The 25,018-nt window shown below is 43.0% G+C and overlaps 3 protein-coding genes and 1 long non-coding RNA gene across 7 annotated transcripts; 1 reads left to right on the top strand and 3 right to left on the bottom strand.

Moving 5' to 3' along the window:
• Positions 1–902: 902 nt before the first annotated feature.
• tnfsf12 (TNF superfamily member 12) lies at positions 903–8,150 on the bottom strand. The gene is made up of 6 exons (XM_003966943.3): positions 7,527–8,150; positions 6,336–6,417; positions 4,118–4,174; positions 3,963–3,986; positions 3,732–3,859; positions 903–2,343 (listed from the first exon to the last, which is right to left on the bottom strand). The coding sequence occupies exons 1-6, from the start codon at positions 7,698–7,700 to the stop codon at positions 2,068–2,070; spliced, it is 741 nt and encodes a 246-aa protein (XP_003966992.1). The 5' UTR covers positions 7,701–8,150; the 3' UTR covers positions 903–2,067.
• LOC105416853 (uncharacterized) lies at positions 2,867–24,415 on the top strand. 3 transcript variants are annotated; one of them, XR_003889219.1, is made up of 4 exons: positions 2,867–2,959; positions 3,200–3,285; positions 20,610–20,838; positions 23,666–24,415. It is a non-coding gene; the product is annotated as an uncharacterized lncRNA (long non-coding RNA). The 3 variants fall into 3 exon arrangements; XR_964758.2 differs by lacking the exon at positions 23,666–24,415 and having other exon boundaries at positions 20,610–21,651; XR_964757.2 differs by lacking the exons at positions 20,610–20,838; positions 23,666–24,415 and adding an exon at positions 12,086–12,616.
• LOC101073899 (diamine acetyltransferase 2) lies at positions 11,933–14,487 on the bottom strand. Of its 2 annotated transcripts, none has more exons than XM_029839945.1 (6): positions 14,329–14,487; positions 13,828–13,879; positions 13,448–13,531; positions 12,952–13,053; positions 12,841–12,881; positions 11,933–12,287 (listed from the first exon to the last, which is right to left on the bottom strand). In XM_029839945.1, exons 1-6 carry the CDS (start codon positions 14,389–14,391, stop codon positions 12,120–12,122), a joined length of 510 nt encoding a protein of 169 aa, XP_029695805.1. In that variant the 5' UTR covers positions 14,392–14,487; the 3' UTR covers positions 11,933–12,119. The 2 variants fall into 2 exon arrangements, with proteins under 2 accessions (XP_029695805.1, XP_029695804.1); XM_029839944.1 differs by having other exon boundaries at positions 14,323–14,484.
• Positions 16,779–22,544, bottom strand: LOC115250648 (diamine acetyltransferase 2-like). The gene is made up of 6 exons (XM_029839946.1): positions 22,272–22,544; positions 18,495–18,546; positions 18,319–18,402; positions 17,776–17,877; positions 17,666–17,706; positions 16,779–17,133 (listed from the first exon to the last, which is right to left on the bottom strand). The coding sequence occupies exons 1-6, from the start codon at positions 22,332–22,334 to the stop codon at positions 16,966–16,968; spliced, it is 510 nt and encodes a 169-aa protein (XP_029695806.1). The 5' UTR covers positions 22,335–22,544; the 3' UTR covers positions 16,779–16,965.
• Positions 24,416–25,018: the final 603 nt, after the last annotated feature.

Below are 25,018 nucleotides of genomic sequence, written 5' to 3' on the forward strand. Positions count from 1 at the left end.
TTTGAATATTTTATTTGTTGAAATGTGTAATTTCCCCCATAGCCAAAGAGAGAAACTCATTTTATACTTCTTAGCTTTGTTTCACAGTTGCTGCTAACTACTTTGCCAGCTTGTTTCTCATTTCTCAGTGGTTAATTTCCACCAAATTTGACTTATTTGCCTTTTCGCACAGCCAAAGGCAACAATCAAATCTGTTAAATTAGCACAAAGATGTTAGCATCATGCTAGGTTTGCACTTTGGAAAGTGGAATATTCATGCGTGCGGTTTGATATGTTGATTCTATCCAAGCAAAAGAATTTTATTCCACAAGATCTTCGTTTTAGGACTATACGAGTTTTCCAAGGTCAAAATAAAGGTTGATGATTCAAAAAATGTGTGCTGACACACTTTAGCTATGAGGTTCAGGTTCCGATTCGGGAAGCGAAACTGGAGATGCCTGAGATTCAAAATGTGACGACACGTCTCTTAAATTCGAGACATTTTTGTTTTCTTTTCCATTTGAAAACATGTTTAGACTCAATTAAAAACACTTACATTTGTTGCCGTAAAGTCCAAAGGAGAAACCAAAGCGGTCAGTCCACAAAAACTACTTATAAACAAGTGTGGGAGTGCTGAGGCCGCGGCTAGAAATACACGCTGATTATATTGTAGAAGGAATATTACACAAAGTACCGATTTTGCTGCAAGAAGTGAAGTGTTTTGAGATTTTCTCCATTTACAACAACCAAATTTTTCTTGGAGCAGCCTTTATTTCTTGAAGAAAATTCAATTTGAGTGGCATAGATCCCACGAGGTTATCCAGCTCTTCTTAAAGGGATGGTTCACCAAGAAATCAGCATCAAAACATGATGTTTTTGGAGATTTTGCTGTGAACAGGCACCAAAATTCCTTTGACTCTCTGTGGTCCTGAAATAGTGCAACAGATGCATTTTGATTTTAGCCTTGGCTAGCAAAACATCATGCTATTTGTTGGAAGCATGCTAACATTGAGAAGAGAGCTTTAAAGCAAAGGTTGCACAATCTTTGGGTAAGTATGATATCATATTTTGACCTCCTGTAGTGTTTAATACATGTTAAAGATCGGAGTGGAAAAAGTTGAACATGAGAGCGGCTAAAATGTACTTAAAAAAACAGTTTAAAACCAACAAATCGTATCACTGGCCATGACGTGTAGCCTCATACGCACAACACAATATAAATATGTCATTTTATTGACTCATATTTGGACAGTTTTAACACTTGAATGGTATAATTTTTTATTTTTTTTTAAATTTAAGAGGCTGCTTGATGACTGAATCCGGATGCCAATTTGCAGACTGATTATTCACAACTTGATGTGCTAATATAGGCAAGAAAAGGATTAAAAGTTATTTCTTAAGGTAAAATTAAAGTCGATATTACACGATTTAGGAAAAAACAATCAAAGTTGACTCTGAAACGAGCAATCCCACATCACTCTTTTTAAGAAATGGTCCGTTTTCTCTGAACTCAAGATGGATCGGTACAAACGAGAAAAGTGTGACTATACAAAGGTATAAAAGGCGCTAGCTTTACCCTCATGGCATCGAAAAAGTGTTGAAAAACGGTATAAAAACGGTTGATTCCCAGAAGCTGTCATATATGGAGATCTTACAGATGTGCTTCCCGACACATTGGTGATATAAAAGTGGAAGGTGCATGCACTGCTCGGCTTTCGGTCTAATAAAAAAAGAGTGTAAGCACAATTTATGACAAGATATGAAGGCTAAGAGGAGAGTCCAAGTTTTTTTTTGTCTTTTATATGGAGCCCTTTATCCACAGGACGGCTTCCATCACATCTGTTGTCTCGGCAGACGTTCATCCAGGAATTTCATCCACCTTTTAATCCAAACGTCTGCGTTTCGCATTCCGAAGCAGCGCGGTTGTCCAGAGGGGGAAAAAAAATAAAAAAATTCCACAACAACTTCCACAAATGCGAAGTTTGTCTTTCAAATTAACATCTGTGGGAGGAGGTTAGGCTGATGTCATGCGCCAGTGTGGAAAAAGTCATCTTCTCGAAAACAAGTTTTTCTCTCAGTTCTGCGGCTCTAGTTGATCTTGAAGATGCTGAAGATGTGGGGCGAGGCCAAGGTGTTACCCACCGTGTGGAGCCTGAAGGCCGACCCCGTGATGGCCTGGAGCTGGGTGCCCTTCTCCAGCCGCAGGAGGCCCGACACCTGGCACGGCTTCAGGAAGTGGAACGGGTGGGGCCCCGCGGAAGGGGTGGTGCCGTAGCCCTCCACGCACTGCAGCTTCTGAGGCCGCGGTCCGCTGGTCACCACATCCAGCTTAACGTACTGAGACTGCTGCTCGTTGAACAACACCTGAGGAGGACACAGAGGGAGTTAACGTGTAGGGAACCTGGTTCTCCTCAGTGGAATCGGACTGACTCAGGGTTTCCATTGCGCTGCTATCGCAATGCTGCCTTTTCTTTTAGCCTCTGGCTCGATTTTCTCCAGACCTCCGTCAGCCTGACAGGACCAAAGTCTGGTTATATAAGATTAGCTGAAACATGATAGCCGTCCCTCCAACACATGATAAACACCAGCGCAGCATGACTGACGTTTGCTCAAAATAAAGGCTGTTTTATATAAATGTCTGCTGCTTGAGGTGTCCATGAATAGTTTACCTCAGGAGCCTTTTTCAGATGTTAAATCTCGTATTTTTTCCTTAAACAAAACTTATATTCACTTATGTGAACTTAGATCCATTCTCTTCTGTATATTTAGCTAAACTAAAAAACAGAGCATAATCTTAATTATATAAATCAACAACAGGTTTTGCTAAATTTTGTTGAATAAATATTTCCACTTCCTGTTTTTTCCCTCCTCCTGCTCTGATTAGCTTCACCTGTGTGTTGTTAGCTTCTCTCCTTTGACACTCTGCTGGTCTGATGCTGGTGAGATTTTATTTCTGGCTTTTACCCAAACAACACCAACGGTACGGACAACTATTTGACTTCAAATTAATCCAAAAGTTGCTCAGTAGCTTGTCTGTTAGCAAGTTTATTTTGTTTAGTTTTTTCTTTGCTTCTACATGTGAAGGAAGACCGGAAACTATAGATGCTAAAAGTTACTATCAAAATAAGACTTGATGATAAACTTCTGTGTCATGTTCAACCAATTGTTGTCAAAGTTAAAAAATAACTTAATGATTCGGGTTACCATCCATCTCTTGCAGGCCATTTCACCAATGACCAGTGGTGCATCGTGATAGTTAGCCACCACCGGAGAAATTTAGCTAATGGAGATTCAGGAATTTTAACAGTAAGTCAAGTCTTTTTTATTTTATTTTTTGCAATGTCATGTTAGCTTTTTAGCTTCTGTCTGGCTCAGCTGCCTTTAAAAAGAAAGACTCAAGTAAAGCTAAGAAATTCTGGGAATATGTTGTCGCTGTTTTGTTTTGCGGTAGACGGAGTTGAAACGACTCTGCAATATCACCATAATTGCAGCTAAAAATGAGAAAAAAAAAATCCTTCGGAAAAAAAGAACTGTTGGAGGAAAACATTGAACCATAGAGATATCAAAATACCGCACAGAAGGCTAATGTCGGCTATCACTGCGCACAAATGCGTCAAAAGGCTGAGTGCTGCTCTAGTGCCTCTTAGCGTGTCTTTTTGTGGTGATTACTTTTAATAACGCAGCGGTGTTTAGATGTGGGGCGCTAGCGTAGCATTTTGGGAAAAGACAAACTCGAGGCACCCTCGACTCACCTGGCAGAACAGGAAGTAAACCCCCGCCTTCTCCACCGTGAAGGTGCCTTGCTCCCTGTTGTACGTCACGGCCTTGCTCATATTCAGCGTCCTCTCCTCCCAACCTTTGATCACGCCGCCCTCTCCGACTGACACACACACACACACACACACACACACACACACACACCAGAGTGATCACCCCTCAGCAGCAACGTTCCCAGGTCATCCTCCTGTTTTTACAGTGCTTACCTTGCTGAGAGGAGACTTTGGTTACTGGTGGAAAGAGAAGAGATGGGGGGGGTCAATTAAGCTTTTATGAGTGCAGTGGTACTGCGGTGTGTGATTGAAACCGCTTCAACAGATGCTACACAAGATGGCTCGAAGCGATCTGCCAAGGCACTTACTCTCAAAATGAGAGGCCGCTTTCTTTCCATTTCCACTCCTCCCGCGTGCCGCCCCCCCTTCGGAAAAGCGGAAAAGAAGAATTAGACTTTTTGTCTGATCAAACGCTCTCATCCGCGGCTGCCTAATAACATAATGTGTTGATTATTTGGCAGCCCCCGTCCACCCGGTCTGCCCCCCAGCCCCTTTCTTATTCTAATACGGTTAGCAGATGGACGGAGGATTTCCTTTCACGTGCCTCGATATATTTCCTCAAACTTTTTATTTTCAGGCAGAAGCGTGCGCCTCTCTTCCCTTCTTTTTTTTTTTTTTCCTGTGGGGGCTAATCTCAGTGCCAGCTGGTTGCAGTCATCTAAAGTACAGACGGAGAAGAGGAGAGAGAGATGGAGTGAGGGAGGATGGAGGGCCATGTGTGTGGAGGAGGAGGAGGAGGGATGGCGTGGGGGGGGGGGGCAGGAAAAGACAAGATAGACAGGGGGGAGAGAGAATGGAGGCAGAAGTTATGGATAGCAATGAAATGAAATCAAGTGCTGGGAAAAAAGTCAGGAAGAAAAAAAAAAAGGACTTTTGGTTCCTGTCGATTAAGACCAGAGTGAAGCAACAGCTACGGGGGCCTGTTTGGATCAACACAATAAATAAAAGCCCCCAGAGTGACCCCCCCCCCACCACACACACACACTCCTGTGGTTTTTCTTTCTTTAAGACCCTGGCTTCACCCTCCGGGAGCAATTTCAAACGTGATGTGAAGCCCGCCACCACGAGCTGTGAAACGTGTGCTTTGTCTCGGAAAGTAGAGGACCCCCCCTGCCTCCCCCCCTCCCCGGGGGTCGTGCTAAAATAACCTGCGCGCAGGGCGACCCTGTGGATTTAGGATTTTTTGCGGGCAGGCATAAAGCCCCCGGGTTTCCTGACTGGGGCTGTCAGTCAGGAGGGGAGAACATAACGCCGCTGTCCTGCTGGAGAGCCGGACCGCTCCGGTCCAAACAAACTGGAAAAATAGCCATTTCTTTTCCATCGAGCGGCCCGAGCAGCGTTTAATGTGTTTTGGAAGGTATCGGTTACGACGGGGAGGGGGGGGGGGCAGGGGAAAAAAGAGAAACGGGCGCTTTTGTAAAAAAAAATGTGGCCATCCAGAGCGAGTGAGGGTTCACTATCGGACGCCGGCGAGAGAAACCCGTGACGGTGACGCAAGCAGAAGCTAAAAATACCGCGATGACAGGTCATCCAACGCTTCGGATTTTGCAACAAATCATATATGTGGGACGAATGCTCGGTGTGTGTGTGTGTGTGTGTGTGTGTGGGAAGGGGGGACTGGGTCGCCCAGGAGCGTGCATCAAGGCCCTGCTCCCGTGCCAGCTGGTTTTCTGGGCCGCGAGGTCGCTCAGGCCAGACCTGTAATTTCTCCTGCAGCCTCCCAGCTGCCTACTTTTTCCTGTGTCAACTTTTAGCAGTGGTTTAGCCGCGGGCCGCTAGAGCCGACCAAAGTGGCATGTGGGCCAAGACGGGAAAGCGTTTGTGTTAAACGTTCTTCCCAAAAAAAACACGGCCAGCGCAACTGGTATGTATTGTGTCTGTGGTGACCGAGGGGGAGGCCAGAAACTCGGCGACAACATCCAGAACTCGTGTTTGAGTCAAAGAAAAGGTATTTTTCACACAACGTGCAGCAGAAGTTAATGAAATTAAAGTAGTTGTGCCCAAAGTTTTTTCTCTGCAATTGAAAAGAAGGTAAGGGAATTCTGTGGGGAATTCTGAGAGGAAAAAGGGTTTTTCTCCAAGAAAATTCCTCCTTGTCTATAAAAAGTCCTGACTCTTTTCCTCATTTTTGAGTATTTGTTCCTAATAATTCTCAACATTGAGAGAAAATGTAATAACATTCCAAAGACCCCCCCAGAGTTTCAGGAATCACAAGGGGGATGTCAAAAAAAACTCCGTAACTTAAAGAAACAGTAAAAACTGCAGAAATCACGATACGGAGTCTGGGGGAAAAAAAAACCTTTGACCTTTTTTTTTTTTTCCCCCAATTTAGAGAAATTTCACAAAATCTGACTTAGGAAAAGTGATCTAAAAGCCAGGAAACATTGGGAATTCTCACTCTAACTTTTCTGATCAGGTTTTTGGAATAATTCTGATTGAAAAGGCTCGATTTTAACGTGAGCATAGATTAAAAATCCAGTTGTATTAGATTTGGTGGTGGCTGAAGTCATGAAAGGTTAGCGGTACCATCTCTCTTGACCCTCTGGCCCACCAGCAGCTCTCTCTTCTCAAGAATCAACTGAACGATGGCCTTCCTCTGAGTGTTGACCTGTGACAACAGAAGAAAAACCATTAAATCTCCTAAAACCATCCCTCTGGTCAGCCACATCCTCCCCGGTCCCCTGCCCCGGCTGCCATGCTCGCCCGCCACTTCCCTCCAGACTGGTTGCGACACCTAACGCGTGTTTTTGATGTTTTGCATTCCTCGCATGTCTTTACTCCCTCATGGAGAAAGAAATGAAATTTTTCGCCGAGCCAGCGAAAGCTTAAAACCCTTTGGCCGGAGGCCCGCCGAGTGACTGAAGGAGGCCTCTGTGAAGTAAGAGGAGAGGCGGCTCGGGGGAAAGTATGTTTAAATTTACTGCTACTGTGGAAATGCAGGCAGCCGGTTGCTTTTCGCCGTCCAGACGTTCACCTACTGGCTCTCATCAGGAGTTGGCCGCCGGTCAAATGGACTGAAAACTGGGCCCCCTGGGAAAGGCTCCAGCATCAACACTCCACGTGTCCAAATTGGGGGTGTGCGTGTGAGAGTGCGTGCGAGTGTGCGTGCGCTGTCAACATGATAAACAGTCAACCTGCGCCCGGCCCCTCCCCCTCCTGATTCCCCCCAGTCAAAAAAGACCAAAACTTTCAACTGAAACCAGAAGAATTTCCATCAGCTTTTTTTTTTTTTTTTTTTTTAGGGGGTGGGGGGGGGGGGTGTCTGTGATGCAACCTCCCCGCGCTGCAAGTGCACGTCGCTCCTGCACGGTCCTTGAGAAGCGGCCAGGTGATTAACCCCGGTCCGCGGCTGATCTGCCGGCCCTTTTAACGCGCCTCAGGAATCTGCGCACTCAGTGGGGCACAAAAGTGCGCGCCGGCCAAATAGCTGAGGCTTTCCGGTAAATTGAGATCAAACTGGAGCGCGCAACTGGCACCTGGGTAATTAAACATGGCAGAGGGAGTGTGTGTGTGTGTGTGTGTGTGTGTGTGTGTGTGTCGAAAAACAAGCAACTCCGCACTATTTGGCCACGCAAATTGGTAAACAATGAAAGTGAAGCAAAGCCGAGGTGCAGGTCAGAAACCCCCAAACCCCCAAAATAAGTTTTTAGTGCGGGTACACATATTTCTGCTAGCCCCAAAGAGGCTGAAGTGTCTGTCCGTGAGCGTGCTACAGACCTGCTCCAGGCGGTCCTGCAGGATCTTAAAGGACTGAGACAAGTCCCGGGTCTGTCGCCAGGTCCACGCCGTGAACAGCGCGCTGCATGCGGCCAGAGACAGAGCCACCAAGGCCAGTGACGCCCAGACGACCCGCAGCTTGCGCACTCGCCTCCTCTGCAGAATCCGATGCATGTTGGTGCAGACTGCGCTGCTACTCACCGCCGCAGACCATCTGAAACCCCCCCGTCGCGCTTCAGCTCCATTCCAGGAGAGCGTGGAGTCCTTCCAAACACGTCTATGTCCAAATGTCCATTCCGGCGTCAGGCGACGGCCGCGGTTCTCTTTTCTGGTGGAGGTTCGGTGTCAGACGCGCGGGTTTAGAGCAGTAAAACATCCGCTGCTTCCTGCACAAGAGCCGTCATCCTCAGTGTGCGCGGCTCGTCTACAAACACCAGGAAAGTGTGCAACTTGTGCGCGCACATCAACTGTTGCATCCTTTTCCTTGTGATTCGTTGAGTCAGCTCTCTGGTCTTCCCTTTAAACGGCGTGCCGGGGAGTCACTCAGTCAGTAACGCTCAGCTTCTGCGCGCGTCCACACGGGGGTGAACTTTCCGTGCGTCCTGGTGGCGCGACGCCGACGTGCGCAGGAGGAACGTACACGGCAACTTCCTCTTCGAGAGGCATTTTTCATCAACTTGCTCCAGATAGAGTCCCCGCTGATGCTCGGAACCAGCGCAACATTGTGGCGACCACACGGTGGCGCTAGTGCGCCACCAGAGAGCTGACTGTCAGGCTGGGGGGAGGGTAATATCGCTACACCCCTCAAAGTAACGTTGAGAGAGGATTTTTTTTTTTGTATATAATTACACGCTTCAACTGTACCTTCTTTTAGTCTTAGTCTTATGGTTACTTTCAAGCTGCATGTCGGTATTTAAAGATGTTTCATCATCTATTTTCCAACAATTACAAGTTTTACAGTGTGTAAAATGCTTATGCTTGGGTTGACCTGGATGACTTGGATGATTGGGAATCTCGGGGGTTTTCATATAAATATTGAAGCAGGTCTCTGAGCGATAGGCTGTTGTGCCATTGTGTTTCTACGGTAGCGCAGGAGGCCAAAATCTAAATTTGAACTCTTTTGTACTGTAAAAGAAGTTAATTACCCCTGAGGGGTAGTTTTAACTAATGCTAAAGTTCAAATCCCTTGTTTCTCCTTATTGTGGTTGCAAATGTTGTTTCCCTCATTGACAGTAAAATTGTAACGTACTTTAGAGTACGGTTGTACACACGTTTTTGCATAACCCTTTTTACAAACACCGAAGGTGCTAGTAATGCTATCACCATAAATACTGTTGGTACAGTGTAGCATGTATGCTAAATTATTCTTTCTGCTAAAAATTCCAAATACTTTTGGAGTTTAATCATTCATTCCATATATCAGTCTGGAACGGCATTGGCTTAAATTTGAGACTTAAATACATTTCCATCTGTGTGAGTAATTAAAACAGAACTGCAAAATCACTCTGGGTTCCAGACAGAGGACGACACAGGCCTCTGCTGGTTTCTATAGATTTTAACCTAAATCATCCATCTTAAAGGCCATTTTAAGTTCCCGATTGGTCAATAAAGTCATCTTTTAGCTGCTACACACATTTTAAAGGCCAGCAACATTTGCAAAAGATAAAATCTGTGTTTTATAGCTTTGGAAATGGAATTCTAATGGGAAGCTGTGAACAATGAGGAAAAGCCACACAGATGTTTCTTGGGATTAGATTAATAAACAAATAAACGTGCGTCTTTAACGCTACAAACAGAGCGTGAATAGAAATGCATTTTGGCGCCGGCACAGTTGAGGGTCAGCGGATCTTGTTTAGAACGAGAGAAAACAAACTAAATTTAACCCACGGCTCAGACTGTTTTCATTAAAGACCTGGAAAGCGTACAAAAAAGCTTTTTTAAAGGCAGCCTGGATATGAAACAGGACAGGTTCAAAGACACAACCTGAGCCCCGTCCAAGACGTCTTTTCTTTCTCTTTCTTCCCTTTTTTTTTCTTAAATTCCTCCAGATGGATCGCTTTTGTCTGACTGGAGGCTTCATCTGTAATTCTGGCCGTGTGGAAGCGGGTTCATGACAAAACCAGTTGCTTGAATTTCAGCCTTTTCACTGGGTCCATGGTACTCAATGGGAAGGTGCGATTGGATTGTGCAAATTAGCAAAAAAAAAAGGTACCGATAAGTTGAGAACAGATTGGTTCTCTGACAACGGCAGTCATGACAGCGATACATCAGACAGGATGTAGGGTTTAAAACCATAAATTGTAAAGTCCAGAATCATAACCGGGACCTGCAGGCGGAAACACATCTTTGTATTTATGGGTTAAGAGGTTCTTGTTCAAGCTGCAAAGCATTACCGTTAGCATGCCCGGCTAATTAACTTAATACCAGTAGCATTATGTTGCGGATGCTGCTGTTGTGATTGGATTTGACAGCTGCCGTCTTTAGCCAAACGTGCGTCCAGGAGAATGATGTCTGCTTTGCGTCAGTGGAAGGAAAACTGGTTGCATGTAAGCACGAGCCCACGGTGCTGCTTCTCATTACGCACCTGCATGGTGGACGTAAATTATCTCCTTTCACGACCATGATGCAGCACTCGGTGTTTGACTGGACGAGGCCTCCTCCGTTTAGGCCTCCTTTTCCTTGTGAAGTGGGACCAGCTGTAAATTTAGGTGTCATCGTGTCATCGTAAAGGAAACAAATGAGATCTTAAACTTTGTTTAACATCAAACTAATTTATCTTTAAATCGTTGCAGGTTTCTCTGTAACCTGTGAACCTTTAGAGCGTAATTGTTGCAAATAATAGTTTAGCTTGTTGATCAAAACCCTCCAGTTTCAAGTTCTTCAAATATGTTGTCAAAAAACAGGAGGTTATCCAGGCAATGAGGTCATGTTCCATTAATCAATTTATAATATTGTGTATAAAGATATCAAAGGCAAGCAGTTTAGTCAGTGAGCCATTAATCTGAGACAAGGATGACATTTTTCTGGGATCATGGTGGGACGAGACATTAACAGTACCCTCTTAGCAAGTTATGACTGGCCCAGTTTCTTTGGTGCCTCCCACCCGCAGCCCAACAAGAGGTAGCCTGGTTCACCCGTGATGTCAGAGCAGCCCTGGTGGAGTCAAAACTCTAGAGCTGATCAATTCCTGTCAAACATTAGCTACGAGCAGCCAACAACCAGGCCGCGCTATGAGAAACAGACTAAAGTCAGGCAAAATGTCAAAATGCAATGAAAACGTATGGACATGTTTAAATAAATATATCTCGGGAGCCAGGAGTCCGTTTATCTAAATGATCTGAGCAACTTCCAAATTGTGAAAGATCCAGGTTGATGCTTACAGGTGTGGTGCCCAGCTTCCTCCACCAGGGGCGCCTTTGAGTATACCCTCAAGGTCAGTGTCAACAAAGTTAGATTTATCTTTATTTTCCCCAAGACCTTCAGCTTCTCAATGAAAAATGCTGCCAGATTGCAGACGGGAAAGTATTACGCAACTGTCCCAAAAACCGAGCCAAGCTATCATTCCCATGTGTGACCATCTGATTAAAGAAAAAAGGCAGACTTAAGTGTCGCATTTACTCACCTGTGAATCTGGAATAACCTATAGGTCCAGTAGCCAATTCATTAAAAGTATTACCAACCTGCCCTCTTGTTGTTCTGACATCCTGAAGCAATACCCACATGCAAAAATATAAGGATCCTAATACTCGATGGGTGTGGAGCACCCAAGTGTTGCCACCAAACCGAGATAAACCCCCGAAGGTCAGACACATCTTCATATCTTTATCCACTCCACAGTGAGATATTAGCATCACCTTGAGGCAGTAGCCCTAACGTCTCCACGTTAATTTGCTGGCTCTTGCTGAGTCCAACTAATTTGCAAGCTAAAAAAATAAATTCCCGAGTAACTGGAGGAAAAAAATGAGTGGCGATCCTTGCATATAGCACACGTGGCTCATTTTTATCCTACATGCGCCAGAGGTAAGTTAAAAGGATCTTCAACATAAAGTACAGCTGATGATACTTTAAACCCGTTTAGCAATAAAAATGGCCAAGAAGAACAGGAGCCAGGCTAATGCTAATCAAAGGGGGCAACGGCAAAAAGGCCCCACAAGGAAGGTTTACATAAACTGCTGGAAGACACTTCCTCTGAAATCAGGCACCCCCTCCTAAGGTGGCTTCTGGCAGGACCACAAAGGATATCGGCCCGACCAATTCACAATCGGTGATTCACAAAGGGAAATCCTGAATTAGAGAAATCCTGAAATGAAAGAAATAGGAGAGAACTGGTGGAGGAGAGGAGATCTCCATGTTAGGACTGGAGACGTTTCTGGGTGAAGATCAAAAAGCCACTTACAGATCAAAGCTCAACTCCCAGGGATGAAATAATCCACATTTTTTATTGCAGAAATTGTGCAGGAGAGACTGTGACCACAAGCGGCTCTGGGGTCTAAGATGGACAACATGGACTTAACCTCTTCAATAATAATTAACAATATAATTTTTTTTCTGATGGATAGTTTTAGGGAAGTCCTGCATCATCTCAGCATCCACCTACGGCTGGGCCAGTTTCTCCAGTGCCTCCCCCTCACAGCGCATCAAGTGGTAGCCTGATTCAGCTGTAAAATCGTAGCACACCTGGTGGAAGTAAAACTCCAGAGATGGTTTGTTCCAGTCCAGAACGGTGAAGTTGAGCTGGGTGCAACCAGCAGCCAGGCCCAGCTGGAGGGCGGCAGAGTGGGGGAAAAAAGTGGCAGAAAAAAGACCAATTATAAATTTAGGGAGGAGCTTTTTCAGTGTAAACGATGAGCACTAATATTTAGAGTAGATGTAATGCACAGATCCTTCCAGCAGGGTGCACCTCAGAGTTAGAATCTTTACATCTCAGCTGACTTTACAGTTTAATAAATAGATTTTAAGATGATTTATGTTGTCATAAGACAATTTTAGACTAAAAAAATTACATTTCCCACCAATGTCTAATACAAACCTACGGTTGCTTTAACTAAGTCAAACATGAAGACTTGAAAAAGAATTTTGTTTATCCTTTGGTCAAATAAATATGAAGACAAATTTAACATGTTTTTGTCTGTCATTGGTGATGCTGTCAGTTCCGTTTAGTTCCACTGTTACTTTCGTTGACTTTGTATCCAAACACATTAATGCAAGTGGAAATTCACCATTTAATATGCAGGAAATAGTTAACACTGAAAGCTTTACGAGTTCTGATTGTGTTGTTAGATTATTTTATCGTGGCTTTGGATCTTTGACTCACCTGTGCTACCTTGCTCATAAGAGCTTTCCCGATGCCCTTCCCTGAAAGACAATGAAGGTGTTTTTAGACTTCATGTTTTACAGAAGTATATTTTGTAAAAGGTGACGATACCTCGGAACTCCGGCATCACGTACAAGTCCTCCATATAGATGACTCGACCGCTCATTGAGCTCCAGGAATAGAAGTAGATAGCATAACCGATCTTTATGTGGCCTGAAAGCAAACAAGACAAACATGACTAATGAAAAAGAGAAAAAAACAAATACAATGGAATGATTGAGTGAATGATAAACTTAAGCAGTTTTATTGTTAGCTAGGGGCTAGTGACTAACTAGCATCCCTTTGGTTGTTTGTGACATGCTAACATCAGTAATGTGCAGACATTAATGACAGCATAGAAAGAGAAGTATGTTATGGAGGCAGAGTGTTAGCTTCTTGCGGAAAATACAGGATAACGTAATTTTGCAAACGTGGATTTTTGAGATTCTGATGACACGTGATTTTTAGCTTTGTCTGCGGTGATCTGACATCAGCAAAGCAATAATGTGACAGATCAAAGACTTGATAACACATTCTTAAAAGGCATTTATTGGTTGTTCTCTCTCACCCTCTTTGGTTTTCAGGTGTTCCGGCACCTCAGCGATAATCCCATGGAAAAACGGGTTTTTACAAAAGCCATTTTGCTCCAAGTCTGTCAATATTAATGAAAATTATCCAAGGAAAGTTTTCTGTGTCAACTGGACTGTTTTTCTTCTCTTGAAGACGTTTAACTTCTGTCCAGAAGGCTTCTTTATTTATTTCTGGATAGAAGGCGAAACGTCTTCAAGAGAAGAAAAACAGTCCAGTTGACTCAGAAAACTTACCTTGGATAACTATAACCTGGATGATTGAGAATCTACACAGACATTCATGACAATTGTAACATTCATGACGTCCGATACAAACATGTTAAAGCCAGAGTCACAGACATGTATTGACATGAGGCACCTTTCTGTGTGAGCTTCATTTTGTGAGCTATTTTCTCATGTTCTGATAATTCCTGCGAAGGAAAACAAAAAAAACATGATGCTGGCACCAATAATCACCCATATAAATTTTAGCATTCATACTGAAAATATGAACAACTTAAGGAGAGTGATATTCTGTGTTACAAGAAACAACTAAAAAACAATAAACTGTCATTTCTGCAACTGTTCTGCAACTTCGGTAACTGTGATGTTGTGAGTTTAGCAACGTAATAACTCCATAACCAAGAATGCCACAGTAAGGAGGCAGCGTATGAGCAGTTTTAGTTTGGAAAATCTGGCGGGCAGTTAGCACAAGGCCATGTATGTGCAAGCTCTGCACTAAAAAAAAAAAAAATTACGTATATATATGGCAGCAGTGCACCGCCAGTTCCCGGCAGTGGGAACCAGCGTGGCCGCTGCAGGGAAACGTGACGCATGTGCGCCCGTCGGTGCATCGCGACGCCCGCGTCCTCACCATCATCATCCGCGCGAGGTCCTTGCAGTCCTCCACGTTGGCGGCTCGGAGGGTGAAATCCATTTTCATGTCAGCTGAATGTCTGTGGCTCACTGGCGATGTATGTGCAAACAAATTTATTAGGCGCTTTTTCGTCACGACTCACGTGACTGAATCGTGGGGGGGGGACTTTAAAAAAGTATTGTTTACTAAGACCAATTCTGGTGCTGCAGGCTGCAACCTGGTCAGCTCATTGTGACTTTAGCCACCAAAAGTATGGATGATATCCAACCAGACAGACAGAAGCCAGAGGAAAGTGTTGGTATTAATGCCGCTGCCAGATTATGGAGGAATTCAGTAAGAAATCTGACTTCATGGAGAGATTCTCGCTAGACTTCCTTAAGAAACGCTAACATTTTTTCCCCCAATTAATAAACAGGTTTTTCAATAATTACAGTCGAGTCGCTCACACCCACACAGATGCTGGGTATTGAGAATGTAGTTGCTTTGAGCTTAAAATGACTTTTTACACTGCGTGCAGTTCAGCAGGTGGGAAGGTTTGGTGGAACATAAGCGGGGTATCTTTAAGGGGCATCATAAAGGAAATGAAGGAGAATGTGAACTTAATTTAACTTCCAACTCATTTAACTTCACAGTGTCATGTTTTTTCTGTGAGGTAGATAACCTCTTGACCTTTAGAGTGTAATTATTGCCAATAATAGCTGAGCTAGATGATCAAGACTTTACAAATAAGTTCTTCAAACATGAGTTTCCTTGTCACAAACAGCAGATTATCCAGATATTAAGGTCATGTGCAAAAAAAGTTATATTTCAGATACCAAGACAAGCACTTGTTGTCCAAAAACCAAACCCTGTGGAACTCCATATTAAATCCTCAAAACGTTTGAGGCTGAAGTAAGATAAAATGAACAGGACGTGTGGTGCCCAACTTCATCCACCAGGGACGTCTTCAGGTAAGGGGCATTTCAGTTCTCCCATTCTCAGATACCCTGCAGTTCAGCTTCAGTTTCACCTCCAAAACCAGCAGATCTACATTTCTTCGTTCACTTGAAAGTGGGGTGTTAGCGGCAAGTTGAGGCAGTAACCTTCATGTCTCCACGCTTTAGAAGGTGGACATGGTTGTGGACTTGTGGACAGGATTAGCACAGTGACAACTTTGGAAGTGGGTCCAAATAAGTAGAATTACATGAACATGAGACAAATTCAGACTGTACAGCTTTTTTCTCCAACACAACACTTTATTAAACCGACTGATTCGACTAACCACTTAAACATCACAATTATGAACATCCAAACACAACAAGATGACCCTTTGTCTGTATTACACAAACTTTTAGGAGGCTAATGACCGAACACAGACATCACTTTTACAGTTCTTGGTTTGACACTCTGATGGGAGGATGCAGATAATCTACACAGATGGTTCATAGGATTAAATTAATTAAGCGATAAACAGATCTTTGTGTTTACTGATGGAAAATAACTCAACCAATTTTAAGCTCTTTGGTTGCTGCTTCCGTGATTTTGTTAAAAGCACAAAATGGCAGACCTTAACGATTTTATCACAGAAGGTAACAAACACAGTTTTCTTGCATATATTTGTTTAAATGTGCTCATAGCCTTCTTTACGAGGTCAGGAGGTTGTTACTTAAGATGCAAGGCATGAACATTAGCATGACCTGAATGATTGACTAATACCTGGAGCAGTATATTCTGGATGCTACTAACTCATCATTGAATCTGATGGCTTTGCCGTATTCAGCCAATTCATTGTCCGAGAGATGGATGTCTGCCGTACCTCAGTAGATTGGGCTAAACCATGCTGCCTGTTTCCCCTGTCTACCTTAAACGTAGCTTTAGCTTAGGTTAATTTGTTGGCTCTTGCTTAGTCCAACTAATTTGCAAGCTGTTTTGACTGATGATTTCAGCTAAGAAAATACCTCGAATGAAAAAAAAAAAAAAAAAAAAAAAAGTTGATTCCTGAAAAAAATGAGTGGCGATCCTTGCATATAGCACACGTGGCTCTTTTTTATCCCACATATATCAGAGGTAAGTTAGAAGGATCTTCAACATAAAGTACAGCTGATGATACTTTAAACCCGTTTAACAATAAAAATGGCCAAGAAGAACAGGAGCCAGGCTAATGCTAATCAAAGGGGACGTGAAAGCCCAGTGAAACAGCAACAAGGCCCCACAAGGAAGGTTTACATAAACTGCTGGAAGACACTTCCTCTGAAATCAGGCACCCCCTCCTAAGGTGGCTTCTGGCAGGACCACAAAGGATATCGGCCCGACCAATTCACAATCGGTGATTCACAAAGGGAAATCCTGAATTAGAGAAATCCTGAAACTAGAGAAATGGGAGAGAACTGTTGGAGGAGAGGAGATCTCCACGATAGGACTGGAGATGTTTCTGGGTGAAGATCAAAAAGCCACTTACTTTAACAAAGCTCAACTCCCAAGGATGAAATAATCCACATTTTTTATTGCAGAAATTGTGCAGGAGAGACTGTGACCACAAGTACTGTAGCTCTGGGGTCTAAGATGGACAACATGGACTTAACCTCTACAATAATAATTAACAATATCATTTTTTTTCTGATGGATAGTTTTAGGGAAGTCCTGCATCATCTCAGCATCCACCTACGGCTGGGCCAGTTTCTCCAGTGCCTCCCCCTCACAGCGCATCAAGTGGTAGCCTGATTCAGCTGTAAAATCGTAGCACCCCTGGTGGAAGTAAAACTCCAGAGATGGTTTGTTCCAGTCCAGAACGGTGAAGTTGAGCTGGGTGCAACCAGCAGCCAGGCCCAGCTGGAGGGCGGCAGAGTGGGGGAAAAAAGTGGCAGAAAAAAGACTTATAAATTTAGGGAGGAGCTTTTTAAGTGTAAACGATGAGCACTAATATTAAGATGAGTAGATGTAATGTACAGATCCTTCCAGCAGGGTGCACCTCAGAGTTAGGATCTTTACAGTTTAATAAATAGATTTTAAGATGATTTATGTTGTCATAAGACAATTTTAGACTAAAAAAATTACATTTCCCACCAATGTTTAATACAAACCTATGGTTGCTTTAAGTCAAACATGAAGACTTGAAAAAGAATTTTTTTTATCCTTTGGTCAAATAAATATGGAGACAAATTTAACATGTTTTTGTCTGTTATTGGCGATGCTATCAGTTCCGTTTAGTTCCACTGTTACTTTCGTTGACTTTGTATCCAAACACATTAATGCAAGTGGAAATTCACCATTTAATATGCAGGAAATAGTTAACACTGAAAGCTTTACGAGTTCTGATTGTGTTGTTAGATTATTTTATCGTGGCTTTGGATCTTTGACTCACCTGGGCTACCTTGCTCATAAGAGCTTTCCCGATGCCCTTCCCTGAAAGACAATGAAGGTATTTTTAGATGCCATGTTTTACAGAAGTATATTTTGTAAAAGGTTAGGTACCTCGGAACTCCGGCATCACGTACAAGTCCTCCATATAGATGGCTCGACCGCTCGACGAGCTCCAGGAATAGAAGTAGATAGCATAACCGATCTTTGTGTGCCCTGAAAGCAAACAAGACTGTTCAGTATGCACAAATAACAAAAAAAATAGAGATAAAACAAAATACAACATCATTACCGAGTATATGACTAACTTATAAGGTAGCTTCCAACTTTCTTATTTATTGTTTGCCTGGTTCTCGGCAATAACTAGGGAGACCTGGCCGGACCGTCCGCTTGGGGCATGTTAGCTTATTATGTCAGCACTTGTTAGGATTCAAGCTGACAATTCTGGACTGGTGACTTGGTGACTGAAGACATTAACATGGACTCTGCAGAGGCAGATTTTATAAACCTATTCAACAATACAAGACTAAAACAGTTCTGACAGCTAGCATTCCCAAATCAGCCTCCACTCAATATAGAGCAGGAAATCAAAGACATGATGTGACAGATCAAAGAGACTTGATAACGCACATTCTAAAAAGCATTTTTCTCTCTCACCCTCTTTGGATTTTAGGTGTTCTGGCACCTCGGCGATGATCCCGTGAAAAAAAGGATTTTTGCAGAAGCCATCTTGCTCCAAATCTGTGTGAAAATTCATGAAAATTTTAACATTTGTGCCACCTGGAACAAACATGTTAAAGCCAGAGTCACAGACATGTATTGACATGAGGCACCTTTCTGTGTGATCTTCATTTTGTGAGCTAATTTCTCATATTCTGATAATTCCTGTGAAGGAAAACAAGAAAAACATGATGCTGGCACCAATAATCACCCATATACATGTTAGCATTCGTACTGAAAATATGGGACCAATATGTGACCAACTTAAGGTGAGCGATATGCTGTGTTACAAAAAACAGCAAATAAATTAATAATAAACATTTTAGAGCTGCGTGATAAATGCGTTCTTGTGTGCAGTGTCGTCTTTCCAGTGTGTTTCAGTTTAAACTCCAGTCAACAGAGTTGTTCAAAGTTGCCAAAGTTCATAGTTCCTCTATCAGTTTTCTTCAAGGGCCAATGAGTGTGAAATATGCCAAAGTCCAGTTTTTTTCTTCACTGCGTCAACAAAAGTTGAGTTGTAACAAGTTGAGTTCTTGCTGTCGCTATCATTTTTTTTAATCACCATTATTAGTAGTACTTTGCAGAAGTAACAATTTAGATCTGGGAAAGGTCCAAAATCATTATCAAGTGATCTTTTTATGTTCTTATACAGTTACACAACTATCATAATGCCACCAATGAAGGCCTAACACAGGGGCGGGCAAACTTTTTGACTCGCAGGCCACAATGGGTTCTAAAATTTGACATAAGGGCCGGGCCAGGAGCATTTAGATGGAGTATAAATAAATAAAAAAAATGTACAATACATGTACAACCCGATTTATTGGCTTCAGCATTTAGGACTGCATCCTTCAAATGTGCAAAATACTGGGGAAGAAAATGTAAACAGATTAAAATAACAAACACACTGATTGGAAATTGCACCTGTTTTTATTAATTCAATTGAAGGTGCAAAGTTTAAGACATCAGCAGCCTGACAATTTTTCCAGTTAATTTTGGCAATTCACCCGTGGTGACATTGGCAAGTTTACTCCAAGGTAGCTTCATTCTCTCAACGACAGCCGACACCTGTTCATACAAGTCCTTTTTGTTTAACTTGCTGACAATATCTTCGTCAATCAGTTCCACTCGGCGAGCCACTGTCCTGCGTGATAAAGTGATTTTTTCAAACTAGCCTTTGCTTTGCACCATGCATTCTTTTAAAAACTCACCTTCAGGGAAAGGTTTGCTTGCCTTTGCTAATTTGAATGTCAACAAAAAAGTTGTTTTGGTGCTTGATTCTCAAATCACAGTTTGTTGGTGAAAATTCTTTTTGCTGATTTTGTAAATGCGCTGCCAAACCTCTGAACAGTAGCCGCCCGTTCTTACATTGACTGCTTGCTAGCATGGTTTGAATGCTTTGTGGAAAAGTGACAGCTGATATTATAGTCTTTAAAAACCGCAACACTTTCTAGGCATATCATTCATACAGCCGTTGATCGGACTTCAGTGAAAAAACATTTTGTTGTCCATTCTTTATTAAAAACTCTGCACTCTCTGTCCACTTTCCTTTTATTTGGTTCGCTCATTTTTACAAAATGGCTCAAATGGCAAGTGAAAAAGAGAGTGACGCTAAGCGCCAACAAGGGTAAATTTGTGCAGAGTGCATCTATCTATTTGGGAAAAGCAAAAATAAACAAGTTGGTATTTTTTGTTTTTAAATAATTTGGAGTTCGGCGGGCCGGATTAATAAGCCTAAAGGGCCGTATATGGCCCGGGGGCCATAGTTTGCCCATTTCTGGCCTAACATCAAGGAAGACAATGAGAGGTGAGCAAGAGGTCTCAGGTAATAGTTAAAACAATTATTATTGTGGCACACGACATGCGGGAACATAACAGCGTTAAAGACATCCACGTACAGTGAAACAATTTCTGCCTATCTTTAACATTAGTACAGAGTCAAACCCATCAAAAACAAAAAAAAGCACACAATTCACACCTGCTTATTAGTAAAGACCTCAACGTCCACACTGAGAATCTACAACCCGTCCCGAAACCCCCCAGCTCCATGCCAAAGAACAAAACGAACAAACAAAGAGTCTGAGAGTTTTTCCTCAAGTGATGTTTTGAAACGAAAATAAACGTCTAATCGCATAACGTTCAGGATGCACCAGTCGTTCGGATGTCAGGCCAGTATTCTGTTGTAGCAACCCTGAGGCACTCTCCAAACGCATGTTTTTCCGTCCTAGGTCTTGAGGGAATCCACTGAAGAGAACGATGACTCGAACATACGCGTGGAGGGGAACATCTGGAGGATTCACTCACTGCAACATCCATGTGGAGCTCTTCGAGCAAATCCGATGTTCCCATCTCCAAGATCCCCATCTGAACATACGGCTCAACTATTGAAGCCTTTTTGGCTCCTGCAGGCCACCGGCCATCAGTGGACATGGAGAACGGCTGTCTCAGGAAGACAAGGTGGTCACTCGAGAGTTTTCAAATCTTTTGTTGAAGTTTTCTGCCGGCCTGGTCAAGAAATCCTTCACTGCAGTGTCTCCTCTTTTTTATTTTCTTCTTCTTCTCTTGTCAATGCTCCCTCAGATGTGGAAAGTGTTACTTTCTCCTTTTAATATCCCCTCTCCAAAAGTTTTACCTTTGACTGGAAACCTTCACGTAGCTTTCACTCACCCAACATACATCGTTATCGTGATTAACAAATCATTATTACGACATCGTTACTATGTCACAAAAGATCCTTACGTCGGGTTGACATGTCATCCCGGAAAGCTCAGGAAAGGCGATGTGGGTGACTAGGACTGTCCCGAATAAAATCAACCAGTCTGGCCACCATAGATGGTGCCACATTGGAGACACTGGGCGCGACTCTTTCCACAGCCGACAAAGACACCTGCTTCAACAACTCCCCCACAGTCTTCTTGTTTTTGTCACCGTGACCTAAACCTTTGCACACTTTTCAATCGACTCTGCATTAGCAGACGACCACGTTGCATGAAACTAGCATTGGTGGACAGTATGGGACCTGGTGGACAGTACGGGGTAACGACACAGGGCAACACTGAGAGGTGCATTGCTTATACCTTCTTACACCGGGACATCGTTTCGGTCAGTCACTGCATTTGGGGCAACAGTCGCCTTTGAACAAGGACAGGACACGCTGACGCATAAAGAGGGAAGCAAGTGTAATGCTTGTCACGATTGTGAACGAGGGGAAAGTAACCCCGGTAGAATGGATTACTGAAGAGATGGCTGCAGATATTATGACCAAACCTGTCACTGGATTAAAACTGAAACAGTTTGCAGGTATTATGGTTGAGGCCCAAGTCTGTATTGTATTTTATCTTCTATAATTTGGATTTGGATTATTGCACCCTGAGTAATATGTAATATTCAGGCATATGTTTATGGGCTAAAGATTCACAGTTATGTAGTTAGTCAGTTAATAGGTCACGCCCATGTCCTGACAGTTCAGTTCCTCCATGATCAAACAGACAACTGTGTTTGTTTTCCCCCAATAAATAAGCCTGGACGGCTAAAAGAGGATATTGCCCCGGGAAGATTCTTTTTCTCCGGGCTCAGCGAAGGTGAAGCTCCGAAACTCAACAATGTCACTAAGTTATCTGGAACACACGCGCTCACACGCACATCCTGCAGTGCGCCGATGCGATATTTAGATCAAAGTTCAAGATAAAGCTGCTTTCATTCCAATAAACGTGCATAAAACCAACATTTTTATTCGACCCACATATGTGCCCCTGGAGTGTCACCCCGCTTGCGTTTCTATCTCCACGGGGAACGCGGGGAGGTGGTCCGAGCCCGGCAGAGGCGGCCGCAAAGCACCGCCGTTGCCCGGCAGTGGGAACCAACGTGGCGTGCCCGCCCGCAAGCCTCACCATGATCATCCGCGCGATGTCCTTGCAGTCATCTACGTTGGCGGCTCGGAGGGTGAAATCCATTTTTGAATGTTCTTGGGCTCACTGACGACGTCTGTGCATGCAGATTTAATGTGCGTTTCTTTAGGAGCGTGTAAGGAATCTTCGGCAACGTCACGCTGTGAAACCCTGCGGGGTTTTGTTTTATCGCGTCCTATTACGTCCGTTGCAATCGGAGAGAACGAGGCTTACGACATAGACATTTGTACATAGACGCTGCCTTGACAGCGGGGGACGCGCCTCTAGCGCCTCCATGTTGGTACAGGGCGGAAGAGGCAGCGGCGCAAACTCATTCGCTGAATTTTGGACCGATTTCCAAAAGTTTTGCTTTGCTATACATCTATAATATACGGTTCTACGGGTTGTTTTTATTTTTTAAATGCTGGTTTTACTACCCAAATTCTAATTTTACTTAATGTTATCAACATGCTCCACAGACCAAATGTGCTTGGATCGTTTTTCACACGCAAGATGTAAATAAGGAATAATGTAGAATGAGGAGGGTTTTTTTTTTTTTAAATAGCGAAATAAACCCCGACAGGAGGGACAGAACCCTGTGTTATAACCAGCTCTATTTCTACTGGTAAAATAACTAACCTGATTAAAATGCGATGTTTTTAATCTATAAATTACCTCCAAATAAAAAAGGCGGGCTAGGGATGCTAGGGAAGCATTTGATCACTACTTATTAACTTTGTCAAAAAAAAAAAAGTTTTAGCAACTATTGTTCAAATTCTTCTCTTCCCTTCAATATTTCAAAGTTCTGCTAATTAACCCTCTGGCAATTCAAAGAATCTGATTAGTTTGAATATTTGGAATCAATCAATTATTCATCGAGATGATGATACCGATCAGGGGATGGTGAGAGAGAGACTCAGGAGCCACAGGGAGAAAAGTTCTGTGTCCAGCAGGATTCAACAAAATGCTCCTCATGGGAGCCACTCATGTTCACAAAATTGACCATAAGATGTGATAAATCGTGGAAGTTGTTGCTAGCTGTCCTGATGGTCAGCTGCTCTAAGCAATAGAGACAGCTGATCCCATTTCTACGTAATAATGATGTAATCACAAAAATAATAGCAATGATAATATTATGATAGCATTAGCCATGACAACATAATGTTAATATGATGATACGATTAATAATAATATGGTAAATAAAATATTTATAATTACCCTCAAACTCAATGTATAACCTTTAATCAATGTTTCAAAAGACCTCAAAATTTAATAGGTTCCTTTTGTTGTAAAGTGTCTATCATGTCTGATGTTCGTAGCAAACAAATCCTGTGAAAATAGTTTGACAAATGAGCAACATACGATAACTTTAACTGTGTAGCTTCATTTCTCCGTAGATGTGCACTGAGGACCGAATAGCACTGTACCAAGATGGCCGCCCTGTAGCCCCAGCAGCATTGAGCAGCGGCAGTCAACGTCGTGTCTATGCATGTATGTCTTTAACTTAAGACACCAGTTGTCACTCAACAACAATGCTGTCCTGGGATTCCTCGCCAGAAAGTTTTGCAATCGTTCACACCCAACCTCGCACGAGAGGATCCATTCCACGCCCCTTTAATAGTTTGAATATCACAAATGCTGAAAACCTGTTTTTACGTGGACGAATGTTGCTAAACTAGAATGATGGACTTTATTTTGACACTGGCTGTCACGCAATAATGTTACTGGTAGACTTATGATCCAATGTACAAAGAATAGAAAGAATCAAAGCACAATTGATGACACATTCACACTATACATAGTTCTGTTGTTAAAAGCATAAAACAAATGGGAACAAAAATAAATAACCCGATTATCAGCCAACCACTGTGAGCCACTGTTGTTGGGACAGTCGTTGGCATTGTGCCCAAATGGCAGTCGGTGCGGCCTCCTGACCTACAGGTGTCACTGTATCCTCGTCTGTCAAGACGTTTACTGAATACACCATTCTCATCTCTTTTTTTCTAGAGTTTTAAACCTTTTTAGTACTCTTACTCGAATGTAATTTGCTTGTAATTTTTGTGTTCCAAATGGAGAAAGAACTTGCTCACTTTATTTTTGGGCATGATGACCTTTGTTTCCTTGACTTTAAATCACACAACCGTCAATTTTGATTTTGAGTCATGTGATTTACTAACTTGACTAACACCACAAAAACAGTTGTTCTTTACTTAAACCCACCTCTGCTGACGCACGCTGTGCACGTCATCAGATTGTGAATTTAGCTGCCAAAAGAAAGGATGATGTCACTGAGTCCCGCCAGACAGACAGAAGCCAGACGAAAGCGTTCACGGTAACAACGCTGCCAAATTACAGAGGAATTCGGTCAGAAATCTGAGATTATAGAGCGATTCCGTCTAGGCTTCATTGAGAAATGATGATAACATTTGTTTCCCAGTTCATAAACACTTTTTTTTCAGGAATTACAGATGTATAGCTCACACCTCCCCAGATGTTGGCTACAGACTTTCCTTTGGCTAAATATAACCTTTTACAGTGCATTCCATTTAGCAGGCTGGAGGGTGGGGAGGAACTGAATGGGAGGAGGTGGGGGAGAACATTTGTTTCTATTTTTAGCTCCAGTTATGGCGCTTTACGGTTGACCAATGGCTGCTTTTATAAGATTGGAACAGAAAAAACAGTGCAGCTCTCATTTTTAACAGCGGCCTGTCTGTTGCCTTCCATGACGTGCGTTCAGCCCATGTGTGCAG

This window comes from Takifugu rubripes, chromosome 8 (genome assembly GCF_901000725.2).
Source record: "Takifugu rubripes chromosome 8, fTakRub1.2, whole genome shotgun sequence".
NCBI classification, from domain to species: Eukaryota; Metazoa; Chordata; class Actinopteri; order Tetraodontiformes; family Tetraodontidae; genus Takifugu; species Takifugu rubripes.

Coding starts and splice junctions, on each gene's coding strand:
- tnfsf12 (XM_003966943.3), bottom strand. CDS start 7,700: ATGCATCGGATTCTGCAGAGGAGGCGAGTGCGCAAGCTGCGGGTCGTC. Junction 6,418..7,526: donor TGCAGGACCGCCTGGAGCAG/GTCTGTAGCACG, acceptor CTGTTGTCACAG/GTCAACACTCAGAGGAAGGC. Junction 3,860..3,962: donor CAAAGTCTCCTCTCAGCAAG/GTAAGCACTGTA, acceptor TGTGTGTGTCAG/TCGGAGAGGGCGGCGTGATC.
- LOC101073899 (XM_029839944.1), bottom strand. CDS start 14,391: ATGAAAATGGATTTCACCCTCCGAGCCGCCAACGTGGAGGACTGCAAG. Junction 13,880..14,322: donor ACCTCGCGCGGATGATGATG/GTGAGGACGCGG, acceptor TTTCCTTCGCAG/GAATTATCAGAACATGAGAA. Junction 13,054..13,447: donor ACACCTGAAAACCAAAGAGG/GTGAGAGAGAAC, acceptor GTTTGCTTTCAG/GCCACATAAAGATCGGTTAT.
- LOC115250648 (XM_029839946.1), bottom strand. CDS start 22,334: ATGGATTTCACCCTCCGAGCCGCCAACGTAGATGACTGCAAGGACATC. Junction 18,547..22,271: donor ACATCGCGCGGATGATCATG/GTGAGGCTTGCG, acceptor TTTCCTTCACAG/GAATTATCAGAATATGAGAA. Junction 17,707..17,775: donor CGTGATGCCGGAGTTCCGAG/GTACCTAACCTT, acceptor ATTGTCTTTCAG/GGAAGGGCATCGGGAAAGCT.